The 15097-nt window shown below is 35.1% G+C and overlaps 1 protein-coding gene across 1 annotated transcript in view; it reads right to left on the minus strand.

The window, feature by feature from the left end:
* Malrd1 (MAM and LDL receptor class A domain containing 1) overlaps window positions 1-15097 on the minus strand; it is a 600954-nt gene that overhangs the window by 415805 nt on the left and 170052 nt on the right. Inside the window, exon 19 of the mRNA XM_005387237.2 lies at window positions 12725-12812. Within this exon, the coding sequence (XP_005387294.2) occupies window positions 12725-12812 (88 nt within the window). The remainder of the gene's footprint in view (window positions 1-12724; window positions 12813-15097) is intronic.

The following is a 15097-nucleotide window of genomic DNA, read 5'->3' on the forward strand; positions in this document are numbered from 1 at the left end:
AGTTTGGAGATTCCTCAGCAAACTAGGTCTATAGATCCCATTCAATCCAGCTATTCTCCTTCTGGGTATTTTCCCCAAAGATTTGAAACATCATATCACAGTGATATATGTGCGCCCATGTTCACAGCAGTGCAATTTGTAATTGATAAATTGTGGAAGCAACACAAATGTCCATCCACTGAGGACTGGATAAAAAAATTGTGGTACTTTTATATGATGGAATATTACTCAGCTATAAAGAAAGATAAACTTCAGGATTTTATAGGTAAATGGTCACAACTAGAGACCATACTCATAAGTGAAATAAATCAGACCTGCATGTGTAAGCAATGTATTGTCTCACTAGCGTAAGACCTGAAAGAGTGAAGAAAAACTAGGAGGTGTGATAGACATTGTGAAATGAAAGGAAAATGCTCAAAAGTAAAGGGCAACTGAGGTGTGGGAAAAGAGAAGGGAAAGAAGGGGAAATTATGTACGTATGTATATACAGGATAACTAACATAGTTGTACTACTGTCTTCTATTGCTTTACTGAAAAGAACAGTTCATGATTACTTGTTTGATCAATATTGCATGTCTCTATTTGTTTTCATGAGAAACCACTTTGAAGATATCAATACACAATACAACTACCATTGTTAATTTCCTGCCATTTTGTCTGTAACTCTGTATTGTTTGTATTGTTCTTATGCTATTTTGTAAATGGATGTCTGTTTGTTAATATGTTTTCCTTCTTTTACTTTTAAAATAAATTTTAAAAATGCATAAAATATGTACTGTACCATTTAATGTGAATGCCATAGTGCTATTTTAATTCATGTATCTGTCAGTGGTTATCAGGATCATTTTACCTTTGAGCTATTGTGAATAATCCAGCAATAAACAAAATATGGCTGTGCAATTATCTCAATACTCTATCTTGTTTTGAATGTGTTTGAATATATAGTTGAAAGTGAATTGCTTCAATTCTATTTTTAATTTTTTGAAAATCCATGATACTTTTTTTCATAGCAGTGGTAGCAGTTTAGGTGTCTAACCACATGACAGAAAATGTGTCCATATCTTCACCAACATACATTATTTTCCATTCCTTTGACAGTGGCCATGCTGATGGGAATAACAGGTTATTTCACTATGGTCAAAGAAGCTAAGCGTCTCTTATATGCTTGTCACCCATTTGCATATGTTTTTGTTCTCAGAAGTCCTGGTCAGAAGTCTCCTTCCAGTTATTCCTTAGAATTGAGCAAGACAGAAACCAGTCTAACAGCCATCAGAATTCAGAATGTCGGATATATATGTCACGATCAGATTATGCCATAGTGCTGTAGTGGAAAACTGCCCAGAATGTTTTCATGGCTTTGAAGTGAGTAGTTTTATGTTCAGCTGAGCTGCAGAAACCTCTTAAATTAGTTTCTTGATTTCTTACAAGGGCAGTTGTCTCATTTATTATTAAGAGGCATCACCATAGAGGAAAAGGAGGATTGAAGGGTCCCACTAGACTGATGTAACCCTTTTTTTTAAAAAGTATTTCTCAATAGACTTTATTATTTAGAGTAGTTCTAATTCCACTTCAAAGTTAAATGGAATTTACAGTTATCTAGCATAGAACCATATATCCAAACACCTGCAAAGAATCACATACTATCAACATCCTACATCAGAAAGGCAAGTTATTACAGAATAAACCCACAAGGACACAACATTATCACCTGAGACCCATACTTTAGGTTGCAGTTCAATCTTGGAGTTGTACATTCCATTGCTATTGACAAATGTATGACATGTCCCTACCATTGTAGTGTCATATTAAACAGTTTTACTGCTTCTCCATAGTCTACCTATTGATTTCATTCTCTCCTCTAACCACTAGCAACTATTACTCACTTCACATCAACTATTACTCATTTCAATAGTTTTACCTTTTTCAACTCATATTTTTGGAATCATACAGTATGTAGCATTTTCAATTTGCTGTATATATATATGTATATATATACACACACACATATATGTATATATATACATAAAGAATATGTATATATATGTACACACATATATATACATAATACATATATATATACATAATTTCCTTATGTCTATTTTTTCAGTACCAGAAATCAAACTCATGACTTCGTGCTTGCCAGGTAGGTACTGTGCTGCTGAGCTATATCACCCCTACCTCCTCATGTCTTTTTATGGCTTTATAGCTGTTTTTAAAGTACTGAATAATTACTCCATTCTGGAGTAATTACTCCACTTGGCTAATGGAAGACATCTTGGCTACTTTCAAGACCTGGCATTTATGAATAAACCTGCTACAGCAGGTTATAACTATCTATGTGGGGGGTTTGTATAGGTATAAATTTTTTATTCATTTTGGTAAAGATGCATGATTGTTGACACAAGTGGTAAGAGTATTTTTAAATTTTCAGGAAAATACCAGATTTCTTCCAAAGTAGGTATACTATACAGAGTTCCTCCCAGCAATGAAAGAGATTTACTAGTCACACACCCTTAATCCTAGCATTGCACACTCTAGAAAAATATTCCTTTTATTTCTGCATCCACCTCTGAAAAGTTCCACCTATGACTGCATGCAGAATGCAGGAGTTGTGGGGTCAGAAAGGCTTCCACCCAGATTTCAGAAAAAGGCCTGTGAGGTTAGGCAGTGTGCCCTTGAGAGAGCAGTGTGTGAAACTATGAGTGCAAAGCCAAAGGTGTTGTGTCCTCAAGATTTACCCTCTGTCCTAGTTCATGTTAATATTAGACATGATCATAGACTTGGGGAGACCTCAGAAGAAACAGTGGAGACCTCAGAAGTTTGGAGAAGCCAGGAATATGGATTATCTGAGGAAAACTGCAAGGAAAGAGCAGAGCAGGCCAAAGAGAGAATCCACAGGAGTTACAATAACCAGCAGTGCCATAGGGTGGATCCACTCAGCCCTTTGGAGTTCATATCTTGCCACAGATTGCCTCAGATGCTGCACATGGAACTACAGGACTCAATGTTTGCTCCTCTGGATTTTGGACTTGCTTTAGTCCTATTCCTTTGTATCCCATTTGGAAGTTTTGGAATGGAAATGTCTATCTTGTGCCACTGAATGCTGGAAGTGTTTAACTTTCTTTTCATTTGTGCAGGGGCTAACAGCTAAGAGTTTGCCTTAGATCTCAGAGGAGACTTTGGACTTGGACTTTTCAGTAATACTGAAACTGTTAGGACTTTGACAGTTCTTAGAGATTGACTGGTTGCCTTTTGTGTAAAGGAATGCATGTGAATCTTTGGTTTCACACTCACAACTTCACACATTGCTGTCTCAGGGCCACACTGCTTAGCCTCACAGGCCTACTTTTAAAATCCTGGCATCTTTGTGGAATGGTATGGTTTGTGTCTGGATGTCCCCCCAAAACTTCACACAGTCATGGGGGCAGGCTTTTCATACGTGGCTGAATCTAGAGTTTGTGATTGATTCACGGTCCAATGCTGGAATTATGGGTGTGAGTGCTACACCCACCTTAGGGCAGGTAGCCTGCATACAATATAAGGGATAAGAAAGAGTCTTGGTCCGCCTCTCTTATTGGTTTGGGTATCTTCTCCCACCATAAATGGTTGCCACTCTGCCATGCCTCCCTGCCCTAGAGCCAGCCAATTACACACTGAAACTTCTACAAACTGTGAGTTAAATAAAGCTTTCCTCCTTTAACCTTAGGGGTTGGGTATTCTGTCTCAGCAACAAGAAAAAAGTAACTAAGACAGTTCATAGTTCATTTTTAGCTCACTTTTATGAAGAAAGGAGATCTGTGTCTATATTCATTTATTCACAGTGGATATCCAGTTGTTCCAGCTTCATCTGTTGAAAAGACTCTTTTCACCATTTGATTCTCTCTGTTCCTCTGTCAAGGTAACAGAACTATATTTATGTGCTGTATCTGGTCTCTCTGTCTAATCATCAGGTCTGTTTGTCTATTCTTTCAGCAATACCATAGACTCTCAAATACTAAACCTTTAGAGTATATCTTCAAATGGGTAGGACCATTCTCTAGCCTTGTTCTTCTCCCTCAAAGATGAAGTCTTTTTTCCTGGTTATGTCCTCATAGACCTACATATAGCAGACAGATCTCATTTTCTCTCCATCTTTTCATAATGGGATTAATTTCATAATAAAGGTCCTACCTTATGATTTAATCTAACCCTAGTTCCCTGCCAAGGGCCCAACTCCATGTACTCTCACACTGAATTAGGATTTCAATGCATGTAGGAATTTGAAAATGACACAAGCTTTCCACCCATTGCATAGTTATAATTTTGTTTTTTATTTTATAATTGCTTAGAATAATGCTAAAGTTAGTAGTAATGATCCATATGTAGCTTTGAACAACAACCGTCTCCCTCACTCCTCCCAAAAAAATCAATGTAATTGCAAATGACACAAAAATTGCAAAGGTGAAATCCAAATAACTAAAGTTTGTGCCCAACAAGAAGCGGATTAGTTTGATTTGATCTGATCTTCTACATCCTTAAAGCACAGGGAAATCAAAACACCTGTACATCTGTCACATGGAAGATTTCCTAAACAGATAACTCAGGCTCCATATGGACTCAGCATTCTAACTTCATTCTGTGATTTCAGTGCAACAAATATCATAAACTTCATGCTCCACTAATATAATCTTTTTGACAAAACAGATTTTCAAGCTTATTTTACACTAAACTTTTCAGCCAGAGCCATTGTTTGTTTGTTTATTTGTTTTAATATGGGGTCTTACTATGCAGTCCCAGGCTTGCTTTGAACTCACTACACAGCCCAGGCTGACCTCGAATTGCTTCAGCCTCACAAGTGCTGGGGTTACAGGTGTGTGTCACTATGCCTGGCCCCAGAGCCATTTTTGCACTGATAATGAGGAAAAAAATAATATTCTCCCTAAATCCTGATAATTGATTAACAATTTGGGATTTATTATAACTGAATTAGTTTACCAAAATGCATAGTAGTTCTTCATGCTTTTCTCTAGGGAACAGTGTATATGTATTTCCTGAGACTTCTGATGTTAAGAAACACATTTAATTTAAAAATCTGAAACTCTATTTGAGGTTAAAATTGATCAACCTTCAGAACATGAAAGTATCGACAGAGGGGACAAACACACATATTTCCTTTTGCATTTAATACAGCTTAGATTTAAATGCACAAGCTGAAAGAGCTACATTTCCCATAACCATGTTAAAGTGTCTGTATTAGACTTTCTGGAAGAAAAGGAAATAATGAACACCTAAGTTCTATATTCCCTAGGCATAGGTTAAATTTTTTCTTTCATATATATATATAATATATATATTATGTATATATATGAAATTACTTCAGAAGACTACACCAGAAAAACTAAGTCTAGGATATGTAAGAATATAAGCCTCAAATCTCAAATTTCTTGATTTGTTTTTGAAATCTTATACTTAATTGTATATCTTTCCAATAATGTAGTAGTTTTTTTGAGTGTATAAGACCATTAAAACACAGAAGAAACAAGAATCTCAAAATAGTGTTTCCACGTACTTTGTTACTCTAAGGCAAACATAATGAATCTCTCAAACTGCTTAATATTATAAGATAAAGTGCTGCAGGTGATATCTTGAAAGTGAAGACAATAGTACTTACACTGTTTCCCTTGTCTTTTATTCACATGGAAACAAACATTAATCTTTGCAGGAAGAAAGAAAACTTAAATAATATTTATAAATGAAATTTCTGAAGCTTATAGGTGCCAAAAATTTAATCAACTCAGGTTAACAACAAGAAAAGAGCTCATTCATTGTGTAGAAGGTGGGAAAGAACATTACAAAATTAGTTAAGCATTCTATAAATAGTCAACATATTTTACTCATTTTAAGGCACCACCAGTTACAAAATGCGCCACTTATTCAGTAACAGTTTTCCTCAGAAAAATAAATGCCGTTACCTTGAATATTGATATGCATATAATATTAATATTCTGGTAATTAATAATTTCAGTGACTAATACTTCTAGTATGCATGTTTGGTTCAAGAACTTTAAAACAGCGTGCTATGAGCTCATGTATTATTTTTTTCAATGTGCAGGAGGTATTTTGTGATGCCATATAGTCACTGCTATATTTTTCCTGATAACCAGCTAGCTCACCAATAATTCTTAATGCAGGAAAGAAAATCCCCATCCTATGTGTTCCCCTAAGGAAAATACACATCTTGTTTTTCTGATGATGCAAAGAATGATGCGAGGCAAATAATTTGTTTGAGATCCTTATTTCTAACTATGAATTGATAGAAACAATTCTCACTAAGATACTGTGAAGATCTGACTCAAGGTAAAGGAGGAGCACTTTAAGTTTGCCATCGTTTCTCACCGTCCTTTCCTCAGGCAGGACAGAACATCGTCAGATACCAATTCAAATGATCAAAGATTTTACTGAATGGTGAGGTTTTCTTACTTTCTCTAGAAATGTAATTAATTTTGCCTGAAAATTCTCTCTACCATCCTCCTGGATTATGTCCAATGTAAGAGTCTTTTTTTTATATTGTGTACATATTCACAAGTTATTGTAGGTATAATTATTAATGTAATTTCTTTGTTTGGTTTTGTTTTTTGTTTTGTTTTTCTTCCGCTACCAGAAATCTCACTCATGACCTTGTGCTTGTGAGGCAAGCACTTTGCCACTGAGCTAAATCCCCAGCCCATATTAATGTAATTTCTTTTAGCCCTTTAGTTATAATTGGTTTATCTTCTGCTTTTATACTATGTGTATTTTTACTTTATTTACTTTATTTTTGTTATTTTAAAGAGAATAAAACACGATAACAAAATAACAGGCAAAAACAAAACAAAGCAAAAAAAAGAAAATTATACAGGGTTTCAAAACAAAATGATAGGAATTAACTGTTATATTACATATTGTTATCTTTAATGAAGTTATTCATATTACCAGATGTAAGAATATAAGATTTAACCAACAATTAAAGATAATAAAAGATAAAAAAAATTAGAAGTGTTACAGAGCTTCACTAAACAAGATGGTAGAAATTCAACAATGGTTTATATTGCATATTGTTGTCTTCAAATTAGTTGTTCAGATTGCCAGATATAAGCATGCAAAGTTGGTCAGAAAAACTAAGCATCAACTGTTCCTTTCAATAAAGCATTAGAGGGGCTGGGGATTTAGCTCAGCGGCAAAAGCACCTGCCTGGCAAGCACAAGGTCGTGAGTTCGGTTCCCGGTACCGGAAAAAAACCAAAAAAAACAAAAATAAAAATAAAATAAATAAATAAAAAATAAAAAAATAAAAATAAAGCATTAGACATCAGAAGTACATTTATCCCGGCTATCCCTATATATACATATACATACACATGTACATATATATTCTCTTCCTTCTTTCTTTTTCTCCTTTCCCTCATCCCAGTTGTTCCTTCTTTGGAGCAATTTCTTTCCCTTTCATAATATCTATTTTACATTTTGGGTTTTACTTACTCTTTCAGGTTCTTACACTAAGGAGACAATATGATGTTTACACATGTGGGTCTGATTTATTTTGCTTATGAGTGTATTCTTTAATGTAAATAATAGATGTTACAAATATAAAAATGTACAGACATGAATCAAAACTATAAATATTGAGGAGAAGAATTATAGTTTTTATATGTAACTAAACTTATTTTCTTGTCAGCTAATCACCCTCAGGCCAGACAATCAGTTCTACTGTTACTGTATTTGACCAATGGCAGAATAATAGATCTACTAGCCAGAGGTGTTGGCCTGTTTCATGGCTCCCTTCTAAAGTATCTTGAAGTGGTTACTGATACACACACATAGCAAACACACAACTTTGCATACATAGACACAAGAGAACTGTGCAAAATCACAGATCAAAACTCTTACTACAGGTTAAGGTCTACTATGTGAGCCATTGAAAACAATGTTCTGATGACTATCGTTACCAACTATGTATTATGTTTGAAACTTGCTAAGAAAATAGATCATGGATATTTTTACCACACATAAAAAGTTTACTGTGAAGTGATAGATATGTTAAATAGCTTGATCATGGTACAGTAATTATTTCACAATATATACATATATCAAAACATCACATAGTACAACTTAAATATATACAATTTTAATCGGTACTGTGCCTCAATAAAGCTGCAAAAAGGTAGAAATATCCATTTACCTATAAAAGCCTCAAGTTTATCTTTCTTTATAGCTGAGTAATATTCCATTATATAAAAATGCTACAACTTTTTTATCCAGTCCTCAGTTGATGGGCATTTGGGTTGCTTCCACAATTTAGCTACTACAAATTGCGCTGCTATAAACATGGGTGCACATACATCACTGTGATATGATGTTTTCAGTCCTTCTGGGAAAATACCCAGAAGTGAAATAGCTGGGTTGAACGGGACCTCTAGTCCTAGTTTACTGAAGAATCTCCAAACTGATTTCCACAACTAGAGACCATACTCATGAGTAAAATAAATCAGACTCACATATGTAAACACCATATTGTCTCTCTAGTGTAAGAACCTGAAAAATGAATAAAAAGGAAGTACAATAGATAATGGGAAATAAAAGGAAACTGCTCAAAAGTAAAGAACAACTGGGATTAGAGAAAAGAGAAAAGAAAGGGAAAATTATGCATATATGTATACACAGGATAGCCAACATAGTTGTATTACGGACTTCTAATGCTTTATTGAAAGGAACAGTTAATGCTTAATTGTTAGATCAATCTTACATGCCTATATTTGTTTATGTGTAACCAATTTGAAGATATCAATATGTAATACAGCAACCATTGTTAATTTTCTATCACCTTGTCTGAAATTCTGTATTGGTTGTATCTTTTTGTGTGTTATTTTGTAAATGTATGTGTGTTTCTTAATATGTTTTTGTTCTTTTATCTTTAAAATAAAAAGTAGAAATATCATCAAAGTATTGAAACAAAAGAGGCATAACCCACAAGTTACAATGACTTGATAATTATTTTAGAAACATCAGAATTAGAAAATGAAAAGGTACAACCACAAAAGTAAATGATGATGCTATAAGGCAAAGTGAAAAAAACCGATTAATGGAAAAAAAGCTATTGGGGGAAAGTTAGTGAATATTTGTACTTAAATTTCCTTTTTAAGTCAATGCTGTTTTAAACCAGGGTCCTGGTAAAGGTACCCGAAAGAACAAAGCAGATGTAACAGATACTTGGACCTGCAGTCAGTCTGTTTTACAAATGGAAGAATCTCAGGTGAAATTCAAAGATGACAGTAGAATTTCAGACAAGGGTGCTGGAGAAAACTGATGTTGTTAAAAGTAAGAAGGAAGGCATTGAAGAAAGAAAGGTTGAAGTTAAGATAAGAGATAAAAATATATTAATTGACTTTTCGGTCATTTTCTTTAAATAATACTCAGGTAATGTCTAAGTCTACACATTGAGGATTAGGTAAATATTTTATGGTTGGGTGAATGTGAATTTTAATTTTTTTGTTTTGTTTTATTGCCTAAAAGAGAAAAAAAAACATAAGTAGTCAGTTAATATAGACATGGATTGATGTCTGTAAGCAAACCTACAAGCACTAGTCTCACCTCTGCTAACACGCTGCTGTGGGAGGAAAATGAGCAATATTTTTATTAATATAATATTCTTCTTAAGGGTCTCTTTTTTATGTTTACATTTCCTCCTATGGCAAGATTATCTCAGATCCATTTATGAAAACAACTTCCACAGGTTTTGTGGTATCGATCCCGTTTCATTTGTTTAGAAGCCGATACAAAAACAACACAGTTCAGATATTTTTTAAAGTTTCACATTTTTCTTTCAAAATTTGAGCCGGAATATTGGGACTAGCACTCTGTAACTGATATTTCACATCTTTGCTGTGTGTCCGGCAACTCTACCGCTTCCACCATGGAACCATCAGCCACTGAATGGGCTTAGCAGTATAACTGGGGAAGCAACATTCCTGGGATGACCCATGCTGCCTTTCTATGTTCATTTTTCTTCTTTGCCTCCAAGTTCACAAGAATTCTCTCTAAACTCAGACTTGAATGAGCTGTGGGAAAAATCCTGACCATTAAAATCAGATATGTTTAGACACTTCATTTCTGCTTTTAATTTTGTATTCTCATCCAGGTCACTTCTGTTCTTCAAGTCTTTACAAGTATAAAATGGAAGTAGTCCCTCTTCCTTTCAAAGTAATAATAAGTGTATTATATTGATGGGCAATGTAATACTAGCTGTTTAAACTATGATTCCAAGAAATGCATACTATCATCTTCTGCTTCTTTATAGCTAGATACCTCTGGGAAAATTATCTCCTCTTTAGTTTTCTCCATAAAATTATAAAAAGTATCCATCTCACTCAACATTTCACATCAACATTTATCTATGATGGAGCAGACACTATTCTAGACTCCTAACATGTTACATGATTATGTGAGACAGCACAGCTGAGTGGTCGATTGTGTTATTGTGCTTGTTTACCAGCTTCTTCTCTTGTAAAGAATTTATATATTTCCTGCCTTTGCTAATCTCCTTGCAGGTGGAGAAAACTTCCCTGCTCTTTGCTAGCTGGTTTGACCACATTGCTTGCCCTGGGCAATAGTGACAAGTAGAGATGATTTACAGTGCACCATGTCAAAATAGAAAAGTAACTGTGCCTCCTTTTTATCCATCCTAATTTGACAGCAGAACATCTCAGAAAGACCGATGGTACTCCAGCTGCGGTCCCAGAGAGACAGGACATATGCAACAGAGATATACAATTGGACCTGCATAGAATTACATAGATCTATGAATAGGAACTATATATAGAATATGCATCATTTTATTATTGTTCCAAGCCACCCCACACCCTTATTATCAAGAAATAAATGTGGTTGTAAGCTACCAAGATTTGTCTTTCAGTAAATATAGTAGCATTTACATAGAAGTATTTAACATTTTAGCAATAGCAATAAGCTAAAATTATAATGAAGGTGTATAAAGCACTTAAAATGATGAGCATCTGCTTGCCTGTCCATCAAACTAGTATTTTCCACCACTAGAAAGGTGGTATGAAGAAAAATAACATAGGAAACAGAGAAAAAAAATGCTGGACAAGGAGGTGTTGAGTGAAGGCGTCAGTATAGTGTTTAGAGAAGGCTTCACTGAAAAAGAAACTACTGAGTAGAGGTCAGAAGGAAATGGAGGGAATTAAGCAGGTAACGAGAGGAAGCACTTCCCGGGAAGAGAAAAACAGATGGAAAGCTCAGCTCCTAAATTAGCAAGAATGCTGAACGATTGGGTGTGAAGATGGGAAGAAGTGAACTAGAGTCACTTTGGTGAAGTTACAGTCACAAGGTATGAGGGAGCCTGTCCTTTATTCCTCTAACATCTTAATTTGAAAAGGACCCTTCGGGCTTCTACTTTGAGAAGAGGATACAGGTTTCCAGGATAGAAGCAGAAAGGTCATTTCAAAACCAATTGTAATAATAATCCATGAAGAGAAATTGGTAGCTTGGATCAAGGGAAAGTTACTGAGAGATCCGAGACTAGTGGATGATTGGGTTTGTGCATATAAAATAGGCTACTAGAAATAAATACTTTTTACTTAGTTAGGAATTCATGAAGTAATGACAGAAGTGAGTACCGCCAGGTGCAGAATACTGGTTCGCAGCTGGTTACCAGAAATCTACTTGTTGACTCTGAGCGGTGAACCTGGTCAACCCACAATTCCTTCTTGCTAGCCTTGCCGAGAAGGATTTGCGGGATCTTTCAGAGTTTCATGGAACCACAACACAGTGATCAAGCTGATCAGTCCTGCCAGAACGCAGAGCAGAAGGGAGGCTAAGAGCGACCCTGAAGGAATGGAGGGGGACTCACTGATGATGCCCTGGGAGGGTTTGGTACCTTTCCACTCAGTGATGCCAAGGTGAGAAGCAGGGCTGGAAGTTAAGTGTACAGAGACTGAGTATTGTTGGACCCCAGCTTTTGATCACTTCAGGGAGGAGACTGAATTCCATCTTATCATACAATTTGAGGGACTCCACCCTAAAAGCCAGAGTTACTCTCCAAGAGTTTAATTTCAGTCTTACTGAATCACTGTGTACTGCCAGAATGAGTTTCTCCCAGAGACACTATTCCATGCCTGGGATGTGTTTGTTGTAGGTTGTTTTCCTTGTTAACACCGAGATGCCTAGTGGGCCGGCCTCCAGGCAGAGATGTTCAGTAGTGTGTAAGTCTAGAGTTCTGGGAAAGGTTGAATATAAAAGATGTCAATCTGAGAATGATGTATTCTATCTTTAATATAAATCTATAAGTTGGAAATTAAATGGTTAATTATTAGAGTAAAGTGTAATCTTGAAATATCACTGAAAGAAATAGATACAAAGTCTCAAACACAACATAGTTATAAGGTAACCAATTTGCTTTTTCTCCCTCACAAAAGGTGAAATTATGGTATAATTTTACATATAACTTCCTAGTATTTTATATGGGATAGGACACAGATATCACTGATTCAAGCATCTTTACCAAACTTGCAAATATTTTAAGACTAATAACTGGCAAAGATTTACAACATTTTTCACAGTTAATAGATATAAGAATCAACAAAATGTTGGCATTTTAGAATATTTGTAAAAATGAAACATTGATTTACTTTGCAATATTTCCAAGGAAACAAGTTTGGAAATACATCAGGTGCTGAAATTGTTTCTCTTACCTGGATGGAGGGTGCAGCCCATGAAGGACAGATCATCAATTGCAATATCTCCGGTGAAGCCGTCTCCCACTGAAGCCTCCACCAATATCTAAGGAAAACAAAAGCAAGTTGTTTGCCACTGTGCAGGAAATTAAGTTAAGGAACCTTATGGCTAAAAAGGAGATCACAATTTCTCCAGTAATAACCCTTTCCAGTCCTTGAGAAAACACTTTGCAATAGTCTCCAAAGTGACCATCCTACCTCCCCTTGAGTTTTTCCAATAATAGGAAATATTATTGGGTCCATTAGACACATGGAACTCATTCTGGTTTTTGATGACTGGTTACTTTTTGAAATTTCATTAATTCAGATTATATGAAATCCGAATAATTTTAAATTTCTAGGTGTGGTTTCTGCTCTTGCGAATTTTTGAGTATATGAAGGTGACTTACGGCTTCCCGTTCCCATTGTTGCCTTGATCTAACAGCAGTTTAACTATTTTCCAGGTTGAACTTCCTCATCCTTCTAGAAACCCAATTTGTTTCCAGAGTTACTTGTTAGATACATATTTTCAAGGGCTTTAAAATTTTTCTCACGCAGACCTTATTCAGTAACATTTTATGAAACTGGCTGATCTTTATCAAATATTCTTTGGAACCACATTAATTGCAGTGAACTCAAATGACATTTGTGCTGTTACTGGAGCTAAACCAAAACTTCAATAAAATAGAAAATACTAACAAACCACTATAGTATCTGGAAGATTTTGATTAGAGCAGATATTTACTAGAATGGAATTATTCATGATAAATTATTTTCACACATAGGCAAATGCAATGCATACTTTTCTGAGGAACACCATTTCCTTTCATTTCTGGTGTTGTTCCCAGAATGAATGAAATCATACTAAAACACAAATATTAAGCAGTGCATGCCAGACAGTATTGCCAAAATGGAAATTAGGGAAGCCAAATTTTATGCCTAAATGCTATTAGTACCTTACTGAATGCTTGAAGAGCAATTGAAAATCCAGTTTAGTCTAAATGACCTGCTTATATGTGGAGGCCAATTCTACTTACACTAGAACTATCACTAACTTGGACATTTTGTGACGTAACCAGCTCTTCAAAGTTCTTTTCATGGACAACTGAATGCTACAAATGAAGATAGCCCTGCTCAGTATATTGGAACTTTTAGGCTCAAACACAGATAAGGCTTTAACAAGTTGCCTCAGTTGATGTCCCTAAACATTTAGGAAGCTGAATTACTGACTAAAATTTAAAATGATATGGAAAATAGTATATCTCTAACACACATAACACTCATGTGTGCACATTTTAGGCTTTTATAATTCATAAAAAAGAAATTAAGTAAATCTGCCACTCAAATTCCATTTAGCAATTGTATGTCTCAAAAACATTATGAAATTCCAAAACATAAACTTGCAATATAATGCATCTTTGCAAAATTCAACAGAAAGAAATTCCTGTTTAAAATGTATAAAAGGCACATAATCTATGTGAAACACCTAAGATGCCAATGCATCATTTCAGTGATCTGAAATGGAGGAGCTGTTTCACAAACTGATTCAACAGTTTCTTATGAAGGGAAATGTAGAAGTCCATGCTTGTGGCACTGCTACATGTAAGAATTTGCTTACCCAAAAGAAATAAAGATAAATGTCTAAGAAAACTTTTTCAAAACATTTACATAAGGTTTATTTATAATCTCTCAAATAAGAAACTACCTCCCTACTCTTTTTTTTTTATTTTAAAGAGTAAACGAAGTATAACATAGTAATAGGGGAGCTTACTGAATTACAGACAAAGTGGTAGGAAATTATCAATGGTTGTTGTTTTACATATTGTTATCTACAAGATAGTTTCTCAGGAAAATAAATAGACAGATAATAGTGAGTTACAGACAAAAGTGGTAGGAGAGTATCAATGGTTGTTGTTCTATACTTTGGTATCTTCAAAGTAGTTTCTAAAGAAAAAAATAGAGCTGTACCTGAGTGACCAACTGAATATTCATTAACTATTCTCAATGGTTGTTGTAGGAAACACATAGTAATAAACACATCCATTTATAAAATAGCATAGGAACAACACAAACTTTACAGAATTATGGACAAATTAGTAAGAAAATATCAATGGCTGCTGTAATACATGGCGGTATCTTCAAAGTGGTTTCTCAAGAAGACACAAGAAAGACCTAACAAGTAGTTACAGCCTAAGGGTTGTGAAAGATAGGGTATTACCTCCTCACCAGTGACTCCATTCACTGAGGTGTGACGGCTGGAAGAAAGGCCAGGATTGAAAAGAAGGACCGAGAGACTTGCACCTGTGTCTAGCAACAGGCTGTTTTCTTTTTCCTCCATAGTCATGATTACCC

Source organism: Chinchilla lanigera, unplaced genomic scaffold, assembly GCF_000276665.1.
Source record: "Chinchilla lanigera isolate Chin_1 unplaced genomic scaffold, ChiLan1.0 scaffold00028, whole genome shotgun sequence".
Taxonomy (NCBI): Eukaryota; Metazoa; Chordata; class Mammalia; order Rodentia; family Chinchillidae; genus Chinchilla; species Chinchilla lanigera.